The sequence below is a fragment of the Scyliorhinus torazame genome, chromosome 20, assembly GCF_047496885.1.
Source record: "Scyliorhinus torazame isolate Kashiwa2021f chromosome 20, sScyTor2.1, whole genome shotgun sequence".
NCBI lineage: Eukaryota > Metazoa > Chordata > Chondrichthyes > Carcharhiniformes > Scyliorhinidae > Scyliorhinus > Scyliorhinus torazame.
In genome coordinates, this window is record NC_092726.1 from 22,321,027 (window position 1) to 22,334,141 (window position 13,115).

At 48.5% G+C, this 13,115-nt stretch overlaps 1 protein-coding gene across 2 annotated transcripts in view; it reads right to left on the bottom strand.

Annotated features, from left to right (window-relative positions):
• Positions 1–8,262: 8,262 nt before the first annotated feature.
• The window catches only part of gpat4 (glycerol-3-phosphate acyltransferase 4), a 48,079-nt gene continuing 43,226 nt past the window's right edge, over positions 8,263–13,115 (bottom strand). The window contains exons 9-13 of one of the 2 annotated variants that reach the window (XM_072485915.1): positions 12,468–12,553; positions 11,363–11,491; positions 10,891–10,970; positions 9,290–9,354; positions 8,263–8,400 (exon numbers count right to left, since the gene is read on the bottom strand). In XM_072485915.1, the coding sequence (XP_072342016.1) occupies positions 8,300–8,400; positions 9,290–9,354; positions 10,891–10,970; positions 11,363–11,491; positions 12,468–12,553 (461 nt within the window). In that variant the 3' untranslated portion in view covers positions 8,263–8,299. Of the gene's footprint in view, positions 9,355–10,890; positions 10,971–11,362; positions 11,492–12,467; positions 12,554–13,115 lie in introns of both variants that reach the window. The other variant, XM_072485916.1, reaches the window with a different exon arrangement.

Sequence of the window (13,115 nt, forward strand, 5' to 3'; positions counted from 1 at the left end):
CGACATCCAAAGTCGGGTCACTCTTAATACCTCGGGATGTTTGACTATTTTAATGTTGCTCTTAAATTTAATTTGCCGTTGATGGCATCTTGAAAGCAGGTGATAATTGGCAACTTAAGAAGGGGTTTTTAAGGACAAGGAGCTTTTGCCAAATCCTTCCCAAACACTGGTTCAGACCCGGCTGGAGTTCTGTGTCCAGCTCTGGGCACAGCACTCTGGGAAGGGCGAGAAGGCTTTGGAGAGAGTACAGAGGAGGTTTACGGGAATGCCACGAGGAACGAGGGACTTGAGTCAGATGGAGGCACCAGAGAAACTGGTCTTGCTCTGCACGAAGCAGAGAAAGTGAAGAGATTATTCATGGTTGGCAGCCACCTCTGGGGCCCCAGTGGAGTGCTGTAATGCAGGGTCAAATCAGGACAACTTGAAAGATCGTATCTTAACGAGGAAAGTTTGGTCAGGATGGACCTGTATCCGGCGGACATGAGAAGAATGCGAGGTCATCTTATTGAGACATAGATCCTGAGGGGACCCTGAATGGATGTCCCCCTCCCTTGCGGGAGAGATTAGAACTAGAGGGGGGGGGGGGCACTGTTTAAAAATAAGGGGTCTCCCGTCTCAAGATGGCGAGGACAAATGTTTTCTCTCAGGAAAAACATGAGAGAGTTTGTGGAACCGTGCTCCCCAGGGAGTGGTGGAGGCAGGGACATTGAATATTTCCAGGGCAGAGGTAATTCTTGACTAACCCGGGAGTCAGAGGGGGTAGACAAACAAGAAAGCGGAGTTGAGTTTACAATGAGATTGGCCATGATGGCGGAGCGGAATGGGTGGTCTACCCCTGGTCCGATGTCCGTATGTCTGTATAATAAATCAAAATGGCGGCATAAGGGAACCAAGTATGATATTGGCCTCTTTGGCAGGGCCTCTGGTTTTAAAAAACAGTCCAATTTTCTTGAAGTCTTTTTATCCCCAGCGGCACTCTTTCCACTTTGTGTTGGAGAGTGAAACGACCATGTCCAGAGAGACGATGGAGAGATGTTATTTAACCAAAGCAAGGCTCTCATTCGGGGGACCTGAACAGAAACTGCTCACAGGAAGAAAAAAACACACCAAAACGCATCCATTTTGTCACAATCTTTTTATTCAAACCCCCCCCCCCCCCAAAAAAAAGCCAAACTCTCAGTGAAGGGCCTGCCCAGGCTTCGGGCCTTCCGGTTTCAAGAATCATCTGACTGGGTAACGGGAAGTCTCGTCGCTTCCTCAGGTGTCTGTGGGGGAGGGTGGAGGTGCCTTGAGGGGGCGAACGGGCCGCGTAAAGGATGGCGTGAGTGTGACGGCCAGGCAGATGGAGCTCAGGGAGGCGCAGGAGAGGCCACAGCCTGAGCGAGACAACAGTCCGAGTGAGTATATTTGAGAATCGAGATCAAAGCGGCAATTGGGTTCCGTGGGGGGAAACGTTGCTCCTTTTGCGAGTTGAAAATATATGAAAAAAACACCATAACTCAGTAAATAATGAAATTCAGCTCCGGAGTCATCGAGCTGGAGGCTGAGTTGCGGACACTGCGACACGACAAGGAGGGAGTTACCTGGACGCTTCTGCAGCGACGAGGCAGAGTCCAGATGACTGTGTTACCTGCCCGTTGCCAGGGTTACAGACATCTTCTCAGGGCTGGCGAGGATCCCTTCCCTCCTGGGTTTCACATTAGGATATTAAAGGAAGTAGCTACAGAGATAGTGGATGTACTGGTAGTAAACTTCCAAGATTCTGGAAAAGACTCAGAAGATTGGGAAACTCAATTCATAAAGGGAGGGAGACAAAAACGGGTAACTAAGACTCCTTCCTAGGGTAGGAGCGTCAAGTACTGGGGGACATAGGTTTAAAGTGCGTGGGGAAAAGTTTAGAACAGATGTGCGAGGCAAGTTTTTTACACAGGGTGGTAAATATATGGGAGGCGCTGCCTGGGGAGGTGGTGGGAGCAGCTACGATAGCGGCATCTAAGGGACATCTAGACAAATATATGAATAGGGCGGGAATGGAAGGATACAGACTCCGTAAGTGCAGACGGTTTTAGTTTAGGCAGGTCCCATGGCTTGGAGGGCCGAAGGGTCTGTTCCTGCGCCGTATTCTTTTATACGCCAGCTAACTTGGCCTCCGTCACTGAGAAAATGATATAAAGGATGTAATAGCAGCTCATTTCAAAATGTATAATATAATTGTATTAGCCAGCCCCTTTCAGGGGCATGTTCTCTGAGGGAGGGGTCATGTGACCCACTAGTCCAATCAGGGCCGGGAGTTATGGGGGGTTCACTGGGATGTGTTGGGACTTGTCCCAGCAGTTGGACCCGCGCGCGAGCTGACGATGGAAAGACCGTTTTAAAGCACTCTGTAAATAGTTGTTTTGAGTTGGGATAAATTGTTGTGTTTTCCAAGCTAACTGGTGGAGCCAATTCTTGAAGTTATTGCAATAATCAAGCAGAGTTGGAGGCCTGGGTAAATGATATGGCGGGGTTCATTAAACTGGAGCAGATAAAGTTTTCCCTGAGAGGATCGGCTCAAGGGTTCACCAGGCGGTGGCAGCCATTTCTCGACTACCTAGGGGAACGTTAGAGGGAAGACAGATGACCAGCAGCAGCAACCCGGGGGGGTGGGGGGGGGGGGGGGGTTAGTTTAGTTTAGGTCAAAGATAATGGGGTTTTGTTACTTGTGTATTGTTTAAAATTTCTGTATTGTTATTGTTGCGTTTGCTTTGTAAGAGGGGAAAAATTGTTGTTTGGGAAAAAATTTTCAATAAAACATTTATAAAAAAAAAATAATCAAGCAGAGTCAGCATAGCTTCAAGAAGGAGAAACCGTGCCTGACAAGTTTATTAGAGTTCTTTGAGGTGGTAACGAGCAGGATAGATGAAGGGAAACCAGTGGATGTAACATATTTGGATTTCCAAAAAGCGTTTGATAAGGTGCTGCACAAAAGCCTGCTTAATGAGAGCCTATGGTGTTGGGGGTAGTATATTAGCATGGATAGAGGATTGGCTAACTGATAGAAGACACAGAGTTGGGACGAGGAGCATTTTCAGGACAGCAATAGTGGTGTTCCACACAGATCAGTGCTGTGGCCACAGTTAATTCCAATACATATTAATGACTTGGACGAGAGAAGTTTTATAAAATTAATTTCCGGGATGTGGCCAAGTTTGGAGATGACACAAAAATGGGTGGGAAGGCAGGTGGTGAGGATGACACAAAGAGGGGGATATAGGCCGGTGAGGTGAGTAGGCAAAACGTGACATTTGAATATCATGGAGGAAACTGTGAAAGAATCAGTGGAATACTTTACCGCAGAGCGCTGTAGAGGCTGGCTCATTAAGTATGTTCAACGCTGAGATAGACAGATTTTTAATCAGTCAGGGAATCTAGGGTTATGGGGTTAAGGCGGGAAAGTAGAGTTGAGGATTATGTCAGATCAGTTGTGATCTCATTGAATGGCAGAGCAGACTTGATGGGCCGAATGGCCTACTTTTTACTCCTGGGTCTTGTACTCTTGACTATCCCCATCCTGACTGTGCTGTGGGCTCCTACCTCACTCAGTGGTCTCTCCCACGGACCGACAAGTACCAGTCGGGAAGGGAGTGTGTAATGTTGAGCGTTTTGTTTCACACAAATAGTTACTTAGCTCCTGCTTGCCGGCGAATAGAGGAGCGAAGTGAGCCGAGAGCCCTGCGCCGTGTGCATTGTGCGATTTGTTTTGTTGGAGGGGGGCGAGTGTGGCCATTTTGTAGCCCAGTGGATTGGCGTGCGAGAGTTCCTGACCACTTCCCTGCCCTCATCCAGGGTTTGATTGATCTGGGTTTGATTATGTTACCCTGGTAACAGATCCATGAACCCGGTGCTTGATTGTTTAAGCCTGTGGGTGGAGCTACGGAGCTCAGAAAATGGAGACGGTTCAGAAAGACTTGAGGCTCCGAGCTGACACCGTGTCTCGTAGGTCCTGTGAGTTCTGAGGTATTTTAAAGTTATGTGAGTAAATCTGTTGTTGATTTAGATAGGATCATCTCTGTGTGGCTCTGAGAGAAATTAGACATCAAGTTAGACAGCAAACTGGTGAAATACATAACACTCCCCTCCTACTAGGAGTATAGGATTTGTGCTTGTTTAAGACCAGAAGACAGAGGAGCAGAATTCGGCCACTCGGCCCATCGAGTCTGCTCCGCCATTCAATCATGGCTGATATTTTCTCATCCCCATTCTCCTGCCTTCTCCCCATAACCCCTGATCCCCTTATTAATCAAGAGCCTATCTATCTCTGTCTTAAAGACACTCAGTGATTTGGCCTCCACAGCCTTCTGCGGCAAAGAGTTCCACAGATTCACCACCCTCTGGCTGAAGAAATTCCCCCTCTTCTCTGTTTTACAGGATCGTCCCTTCAGTCTGAGATTGTGTCCTCTGCTTCTAGTTTTTCCTACGAGTGGAAACATCCTCTCCACGTCCACTCTATCCAGGCCTCGCAGTATCCTGTAAGTTTCAATAAGATCCCCCCTCATCCTTCTATGAGAAGCTCTTCATTCCTGGGATCATTCTTGTGAACCTCCTCTGGACCCTTTCCAAGGCCAGCACATCCTTCCTTAGATATGGGGCCCAAAACTCCTCACAATATTCCAAATGGGGTCTGCCCAGAGCCTTATACAGCCTCAGAAGTACATCCCTGCTCTTGTATTCTAGCCCTCTCGACATGAATGCTAACTTTGCATTTGCCTTCCTAACCGCCAACTGAACCTGCACGTTAACCTGAAGAGAATCGCGAACGAGGCTCTCCCGCCGTTGAATTAAATCGTCTATCTTTAGTGCGAGGGGTGCCAGGCGGTGCGACGTAATGGCAGCTGATGGCTTCGAGGGGTGGGGTGAGGTTTTACTTTTACTGTCACTTTTGGAATCAATGATATTAAATCATATTCTACGTGGTCTACATCTGAACTCCATTTCAGGTCGAGGGGTTTTGACAGGACGGATGAGGCGAGGGTGTTTCGTCTTGTCGGAGAATCGAGAACGAGGGGGTCACTGTTTAAAATAAGGGGTCGCCCTTATCATTCAAACCCCCATCAATCAGTCACGGAAGGAGAATATCGAGGTGACTGAGGCAACGTTGAAAGCTCATTGGTGCGTGTTTGGAAGCAGAGTTTTATTTAATGCTTTTGATATTCGGGCACTTTCGAAATTCAAATCTTTTTGTGAGAGGATACACCTAATTTTAACAACTAAATTGTGGTTGCCAGCAATAATCTTGTAACTTGTACCATTTCTCTGTTTTTGATTCTCAAATACCACAAGGTACAAAATGTTCTGTTCAAAGGTAGGTGGGGTGGAGGGACTAGGAGCAGAGATTTTTTATCGTGGGCGTCGCTGGCTAGGCCCAGCATCCCGAATTGCCCCTTGGGAAGGTGGCGGTGAGCCGCCATCTTGTAGGTACACCCACGGTGCTGTTAGGGAGTTCCCGGGTTTTGACCCAGCGACAGTGAGGGAACAGCCGATGTATTTCCGAGTCAGGGTGGTGAGTGACTTGGAGGGGAACTTGGTGGCAATCCCCAAGGTCGGCCAGTTGGCAGAGACCGTGTGTTTGGAAGGTGCTGTTGAACATCCTGCCCCCCAAATACTGCGAGTCTTTCGGAGGAGATAGCTGATTGGATTGTACAGTCTGAGGTGGCAGGTAAAGTTCAATACAAAGAACGGCGGGGTGACATCTTTCAGGAGGGTGAATGGGAGCGCACGTGTGCTGTATGGAAAAATATAGAACAGAGAGACTTGGGGTTCAGACACAAATCTTCAAGACGTGTGTGTGTGTGTGTTTGATGGGGCTGGAGGACTGAGGTGAGTGACGCATTTTACTCTTGCTTGAATGCCTCAGTGGCGTTTGACTCAAAAGTTAAAACACAGCGAGTGTGAAACGGGCAGAGGAATATTTTTTTAAAAACTTGCCAATCCAATTCTAAGATACAAGTATCCGCGAAAAGTATTCCTTTTGGGCATGTGTCCGGTGGCTCTATGGTTAGAGAGTTTGGATGAGATCTGAAAAGTGCTGGGTTCAAGTCCCAGGCAGGGCCTTAGACGTAGCCTGAGATAGGACAGGATAGATTAATTAATTAATTTAATGGTGGGGTTAGAGAACTCAGTGCTTAGTAAGATCAAGTGTAAACTCAATGATAGCTGTGAGAGCACCACCGGAGGCTGCCCGTTTTACTGAAGGCCAGAGCAAAAATCTCGCCAAAAAACAGTAAGAGGAACTGTTCCCCTCCTGGGATTCGAACCCAGTCTGATCGTGCCGACGTGAAGCAATCACTCTATTATTCTGCCACCAAAGCGTTCACACTTAGAGCCTTTCGGAACTTAACCTTATCCTTTCGAGCAGTACAGCGGTATTTTCACAAGACAAATATACCCGGAGAGACTCACACTCCTGCAGGAGGCTATGGTCAGAGGGATAGAACACTTGAGCTGTTTAAAAGGAGTCATCCTCCCAGAGGTGATGGTTCAAATCTTGCTTCAGGCCACGGGTGGCCCACTCCCTGTTTTACTTTCCAATGATGATCCCTGCAAATTAATTTAATTAGAATTTCAATTAAGTAGATCGTTAAAAGAACTGCAATTAGCCGCTCAAAAATCCCACTCTTCAATCTCTTTGTGAATTGACATTCGCGAGGGACTGAAACACGGTTCTTTTCTATCTAATTTATTGGGCAGTCATTGTCCATGGCTGGAGATTGAGATTGCTGTCTCTCTCTCTCTCCTGTGCCATGGCTCATTGTAGTATTGCTTGGGGTGGGGAATCTCTCATTAGCTCCAAGTCATTGCCCAGTGCATTCTCCTTCATTTCCACACGGACGAAAGGAGGCCATTCTGCACTTGTTTTCCCAAGACACAGGGAGGTCCATCCCGGGCGGCTGCAGAGCAAGGCTCTCCACTCTCACCACCACCTACTCCACTCTATCCCCAGAGTTTACTGCCCTCGATTGTCCATCCAATTTCCCTTTGAAACCAAGCATCGTCTGCTTCCGCCATTTTCATGGGAAGCAAGTTTCTCCTCATTGCCATTCGCCCTGGCTAAAACATTCTCCCTCACATCTCCCCGCTTATATCTCTCACCCTTAACTCTGTGTCCCCCCCCCCCCCCTCCCGGGTCCTGTACCAATAACTAAGGGGAACAGTTTCTCTTTGTCGACCTTATCTAAACCCGTCACCATCTTGTTCCTCCTTCGCTGCGAGGAGACCAACCCTTGCTTCTCCAACCTCGCGCCTTGGAGCTAAAATCCCCCTCATCCCCAGAACCATTCTGGTAAATCTCCCTCTGCACCATCGCCAGGACCCTCTCACATCCCCCTCCGTACCCTCTCCAGTACCCTCGTACCCTAAAGTGTGATGACCAGAATTGGGCACAACACTCCAGTTGGGGCCTAATCAGAGCTTTGCACAAGGGTCAGCCTAACTTTGGTACTCAGTGCCTCTTTCTGAAGCCCAAGATCCCATAGCCTTTGCTCGTCACTCTCTCAATGTCAGGAAGCACACATACCCGCCTTGGTCCCTCTGTCGCTGGGCACCCCTCAGAGCAGTAAGGGCCAACCTCTGTTTGCCCAAGTACCTGGCTGTACCTCAATGCTAACTTCTTCTGCATCATACACAAGGACACCGAGAGATTCCCTCCTTACTGAAGCACTCTGCAGGCTCCATTTAAATAATATTCTGTTTTTCCATTCTTCCTGCCAAAATGGAGAACCATACATTTTCCCACAATGACATCCACCTGCCAAATGTTTGCCAACTCACTTCATCCAAATCCCCTTTGCAGTTTGTCTCCTCCTCACAACTTGCGTGCTGAAGTATCTTTGCTTTGTCAGTAAATATGGCTGCACTAGACGTCCCCTACATCAAATGAATTGGTGTCAATGGTAAATAACTTGTGCAGTCAACTTTTTATGTGGCACCTGATTGAATGCCTTGAGAAATCCAAATATACTGCATCTACTGGTTCCCCTGTATCCATCCTGCTTGTTATATCCTCAAAAGACTCGAATAAATTTGTCGAACACCATTTCTGTTTCACAAAACCAGGCTGACTCTACCTGATTGTATGACGGGGTTTTTCAACATTCTGCTACTGCCTCTGCAAACACTCACTCTTTTCTCCATCGTGAAGGTATCCTCCACCATGTAACCGTGCGGCGAATACTACGGGGAAATCTCACAATCCATCACAATTACAAGACACCAGACCAAAAAGGCTTGTAATCAAATGTGATTTATTCTAGTCAGCTTCCTCCTAGAGCCATCCAATCTGCTTCACACAACGTGACATTGAGAAGTGGCTGAAGACACACCGATAATACTCGAGATTGTGAACTGTTCCATATTCGCTTTGACCTGGAGACAAGACGAGATCATTTCATCAAACCGGAATGAAAAACAGTCCTTGTTTTTTTTTGTCGCCTGTCGACTCGGTCGCTGAGAGTCGGCTTTCAACAGAGGTGTAACCCTCGAGGAACCTGAACTGACAGGTGTTTGTAAGTGGGCTTTCTCACCCGTCTTCGCCCTGACAGAGTGGAGCAAACTGAGGACGAGAGGTGATGATCCCTCACATCTGCTGAGGTGGCAGAATCTCGTCTCCTGGTTACAATGAAATGTTAGTCTACGCAGTTTAAAAAAAAACACAAAGCATGCAATCACACGTCTTAAAAATGGGGGGGGGGGGGGGGCTCGATACAAAATGAAGACACGTCAAAACATGCATCGTAGTGTCTCTGGCAGCATGGCCGCCCTCTTTGAGTCAGTTTAGACGTTCCAAAGGTCGTGTGCCTCTGATTCTTCACCGCCCCTCTCTCCAAATAAAATGCTACAGACCCAATGAGCTAAAATACACAAGACTATGGCTAACTGCCCCATTTGGTTCTGGGAAGGGGCTCGGTGTAGCCCACACCAGCTGCACCACTCCCTCCTTGCGATCAGCCATGTATCATCCCTCAGCCGAGCACATTTGCCACCTTGGTTCGACGCTCTCCCACTTCCAGGTGTAGGTTGTCTGAGCCTCGGCAGATTTCCTCCCGTGGTGCCGACATTTATATTCCTCAGCGAGAGGGAGGGAGAGAGAAAAGAAAAAAGTACTTGGACAAATCGATGCCCTTCGGTTGACTACAGGCCAGAAACACAGCCAAAGGTGTGTCTCTTCACATGCCCATACTGGCAGTGCAACGGCTAGTCCCGTAGAGAGATCATGATCGGCTCCGGTCTTTATGGTTCCCCACGATCATCTTACTGTAGAGTTTCTGTTGCTCCTCTTTGTAGGTGTCCTTCACCTTCTGCCTCTTCAGACCGCCGTCCCTGCAAGGCACAGACACAGCAGATTAGAGCTGGACACTGGGCACACTCTCGCCAGGAGAGTCCGACAGCTCCCGGGGATAAAACACATAATCCGCAGCTCGTACCTGGATACCGACAAGAGAACCGGGCGCTATTCTAACCACCACCCCCCAATCTCTCCGTCAGAACCATGTTCGCTCCTTACCCGCACACTGCTCCTGCTTCAGAACACAGCTTGGCGACATTAAACAGGAAACCAAAGCAAGGCCAGCAACTCCCACTCAAGAGGTCCGACCTGCTGTCAGTTCTCCTTGCTGTGAGCAACCACTTTTATGGAGGCCAATGACCGACAAACGGTTCTGTCCAGTTACTAAGGGTGAGGATTCTGGCCTCTGCTGGCACTGATTCCTCCGCAGTTCGGCGGAGAACCTCTTTCTTGCTCACGCATTACTTCTGCCACAGAAGGTCCGGAACCATCAGACCCCAGTACATTTCATTCATCTAAAAATACTCTCCCAGACAATGCCCATAATCTTCCTTCTGTGATGAATGTAGGAATTTCGGATATATTGTACTATTTGGTGCAGTAAGGGTTAAAAGCCTGGATTAGTGTACAACTGCTGCGGTCATGTTTTTACAAATCCTGGTTTGTATGACAGCGAGACATTCTGGGAGCCAGGGGTGCAATTAAAGCATTGTAAAACTTTGGGCTGATGGATTTTTGTTTGGATTCAGAGGCTTCCCTGTAGAGTAGTTAATTGGAGGCATTGTGCTCAGTTAGTACGATGATGTAGCTAATGAGTGGAGCTGGAGTACCAGGCATTCTAGCAGAGCAGCAGAGAGGAGTCAAACCATGAAGACAGTTTCTGAAGACCTTAGCTCGAGATCCTGCATGGTTCTGAAAGGATTCAGGTCTATCTCTTAAAACCGTCTCAAAGAACATCTCTTAAGCAAGTATGCCTAGGTCTGCTAACTGTATTTAAAGTGGATCGAGAGCTGAGATGGTTGTGTTTGAATGGAAGTAAAGATTGCAGTTAAGGGTTACTGTGGCACCACTGATTAGCATTGTCCAAGGGGTAATTGTCAGGTACTTTCTTGTGCAATGTTAAAAATATTTTAATACTGTATTAGTAATAGTTTGTTTTAATATACGTTACCCCTATTTCTTTGAGCAATCACTGCTGGAGCGAGGTATCCTTCCCTCACAGTCTTACAAAATTAAAATTAAATATTATAGCCACTGCTGGGGTCTGATCCAGGATCGTAATCCCTTCTTTCAGCTGCAGGCCTCCGAATAAGGCCGCTAAAAGATGCCTGTTACTGGGGGCAGGCAATGTTAAAGCCGCGAGGAGCTGCCAGGCTGCTGGCCTGCTTCTTACACAGCCTCTGAAATTCAATGTCATGCACGCTTGGGTCACTCAGCATAATCCCCTTTGGAGACAATTGATGAATGTGGAGACAGGTCATCGGTGTGGTGTCTCCTCGGGGTGGTGGGGGTGGGGGGGACATAACAAGACCGGATGATCCGGGATCACAAACTGGAAGAAAGGCACTTACCACAGTAAATCTACAAGGCCCCCTTGCCGAGCAATTGCAGCTTTCACACGGTTCGCAAACTGCACCGCGTCTTCGTCCTCCTGTACGACACAAAGAAAGTTCTTCAGTCGGTGCTGTTCTACCAAGCCACTCACCGAGTTACTCTGCAATCATCGCCTCATCTATCAACATCTGCGGGATCTTGCTGCGTGCAAATTGGCTGCGGTGTTTCCTCCATTACAACAGTGGCGACACTTTGCGTGTACTTCACTGGGTGCAGAGCACAGCTTGGGGGGGGGCAAAAGGCATCAAAGACCGTCACAAATGAGTTAGGCTGGGCAGAATGAAGCTTAGGGACTTATTAAAGTCTGTTCCCCTTTGCAGCACTCTCCAGCTTGATCCTCCCGCCTGCACTGAAGTCTACGGACTCTTCCCCTTCCTCTTGCGCCCCGTGCCGCGCTCAAAAGTCGAGTGGAATAGGGTACAGGCTTACCTCCCGTGTCACTGGCGGTAGATACCACACGCTGCAGACGACGGCCCAGCTCGTCATCATCCTCAGGAGGTAGTTCACCATCCCATACTTGCTGCTGTTCCAAAAGGCCTCTCCAAACCTCGGATCGTACTGGACAACACAGGGGCCAAAGTGACAGCGTCACAGACTGGACACAATCAGTTGAACCGGTCACCCTTTCAAGCCGCAGAATAAAACGCACTCAAGTCAAAAACAGGAGCTGGGGTCGGCCTGGATCACAGGCCGATGAGGTGCAGAAACGTTAACTCTCTGGGTGCCATTTGGGCGAGGGAGCTTTAGAGGAAGAATCCTGTCATCTCGTGGCTGCAATAAATAACTGCACGCACCTCACCTTTTCTCCTGGCTTGTCGAAGCTCAAGAAGCAGACCTGAGTGAAATGGATCAATCCAGAAATAATCCCGCTGGTCTCCTATTCTTTTCAAAGCCCTCTAATCTCGGTCTGCTTCAAATGTTTATACGCACTTCCCTTCCAAGATCCCCACCATTCACCGTGACAAAATGTTCTGTGCCCCAGCAATCCTGAGGAGATTTGACCTAACTCCCCTCCTCATTTTCACCGACAGTTTAAAATGGATAATTTCCCGGTCACTGACGCCTGCCATTTGCTACTCACCCCGATATTTGCCCATATTCGCAGGGACCACAAGCGACAGATTGTGGCGCAGCACAGCGCCTAGTGGGTGCCCAGTTTTTGAGCTGCCACATCTGTTCTGGGTCCTGCCCATTGAGGGCAGGGGTAGCGTCAGAATGAGACACCAGAGGGACTGTGCCTCTTGGCGTGACTGTTTGTGGGTCAAGTAGGTTTTGTCCCTTGCGTTGTTAGTTCTGCACCCCACTTGCTGCCGGCCCAGTTTGGAATAGATATCCGTCGGCAGTCAGCCTGCTCCGGCATCAGTGCCGATACTGAGCCACTCCTCGTGAGGGAGCTGGACAGACTAGTGCCCCAATATCGTTCCTCATTACCCCTGCACTCCATCGATAGATGATTGCGGTTTTTTTATACGCCGTTACCAACCTGCACTCCCAATTTCAGGGAACTATGTATACATGCTGAAATTTGCCTTACCTTGATGGCGACTGGGTACACAGTAGCTCCAATTTCAAAGCTTCCCTTCTTAAACATCATCACGGAGGTGTTATTGATGCATGTTCCTGTAGAGAGAGGCACAGTCAGACGCCAGATGAGCAAAACGACCTTCACCGCCTCTCAATGCTTTTATCGTAGGGATGTTGCCCACTGCAGGTTTCCGCTTCTTCACTTACCCCGGGGAACATCCGCTGCTTGAAGCTACATTTCTTATCTCAGCGGGCTACCTCTGAATGGAGGGTCCTAGCGTTACGTTAGAAACCGGGAAGGTTGGGAAAGAGGGGGAAAGCGGGGGGGGGGGGGGGGGGAAGCAACCCAATCTGAATCAGCGATGGATGGGGTAATTTTCGAACCGGAGGACGTTGCACCAACATCTCCCCGGTTCTGTCCTTGCAAAACAATGTCTAACTTAGCCTCTTGCTGCTCGGTATGACTTTCTCACACTATCGGCCATTGTGTCCTAGTCCCACTTCTGCTTTTTCCCTGGGGGGGGCTGTGCAAACCATTTTAAGTTTCGATTCAAACCTCTTTTTGAAAGTTCCTGAATCTGCGTCCCTCACTCTTTTAGGCAGTGCATTACAAGCCACAACAGTCGCTGACTCAGCTGGAAAAACATTGCTTCTTTCG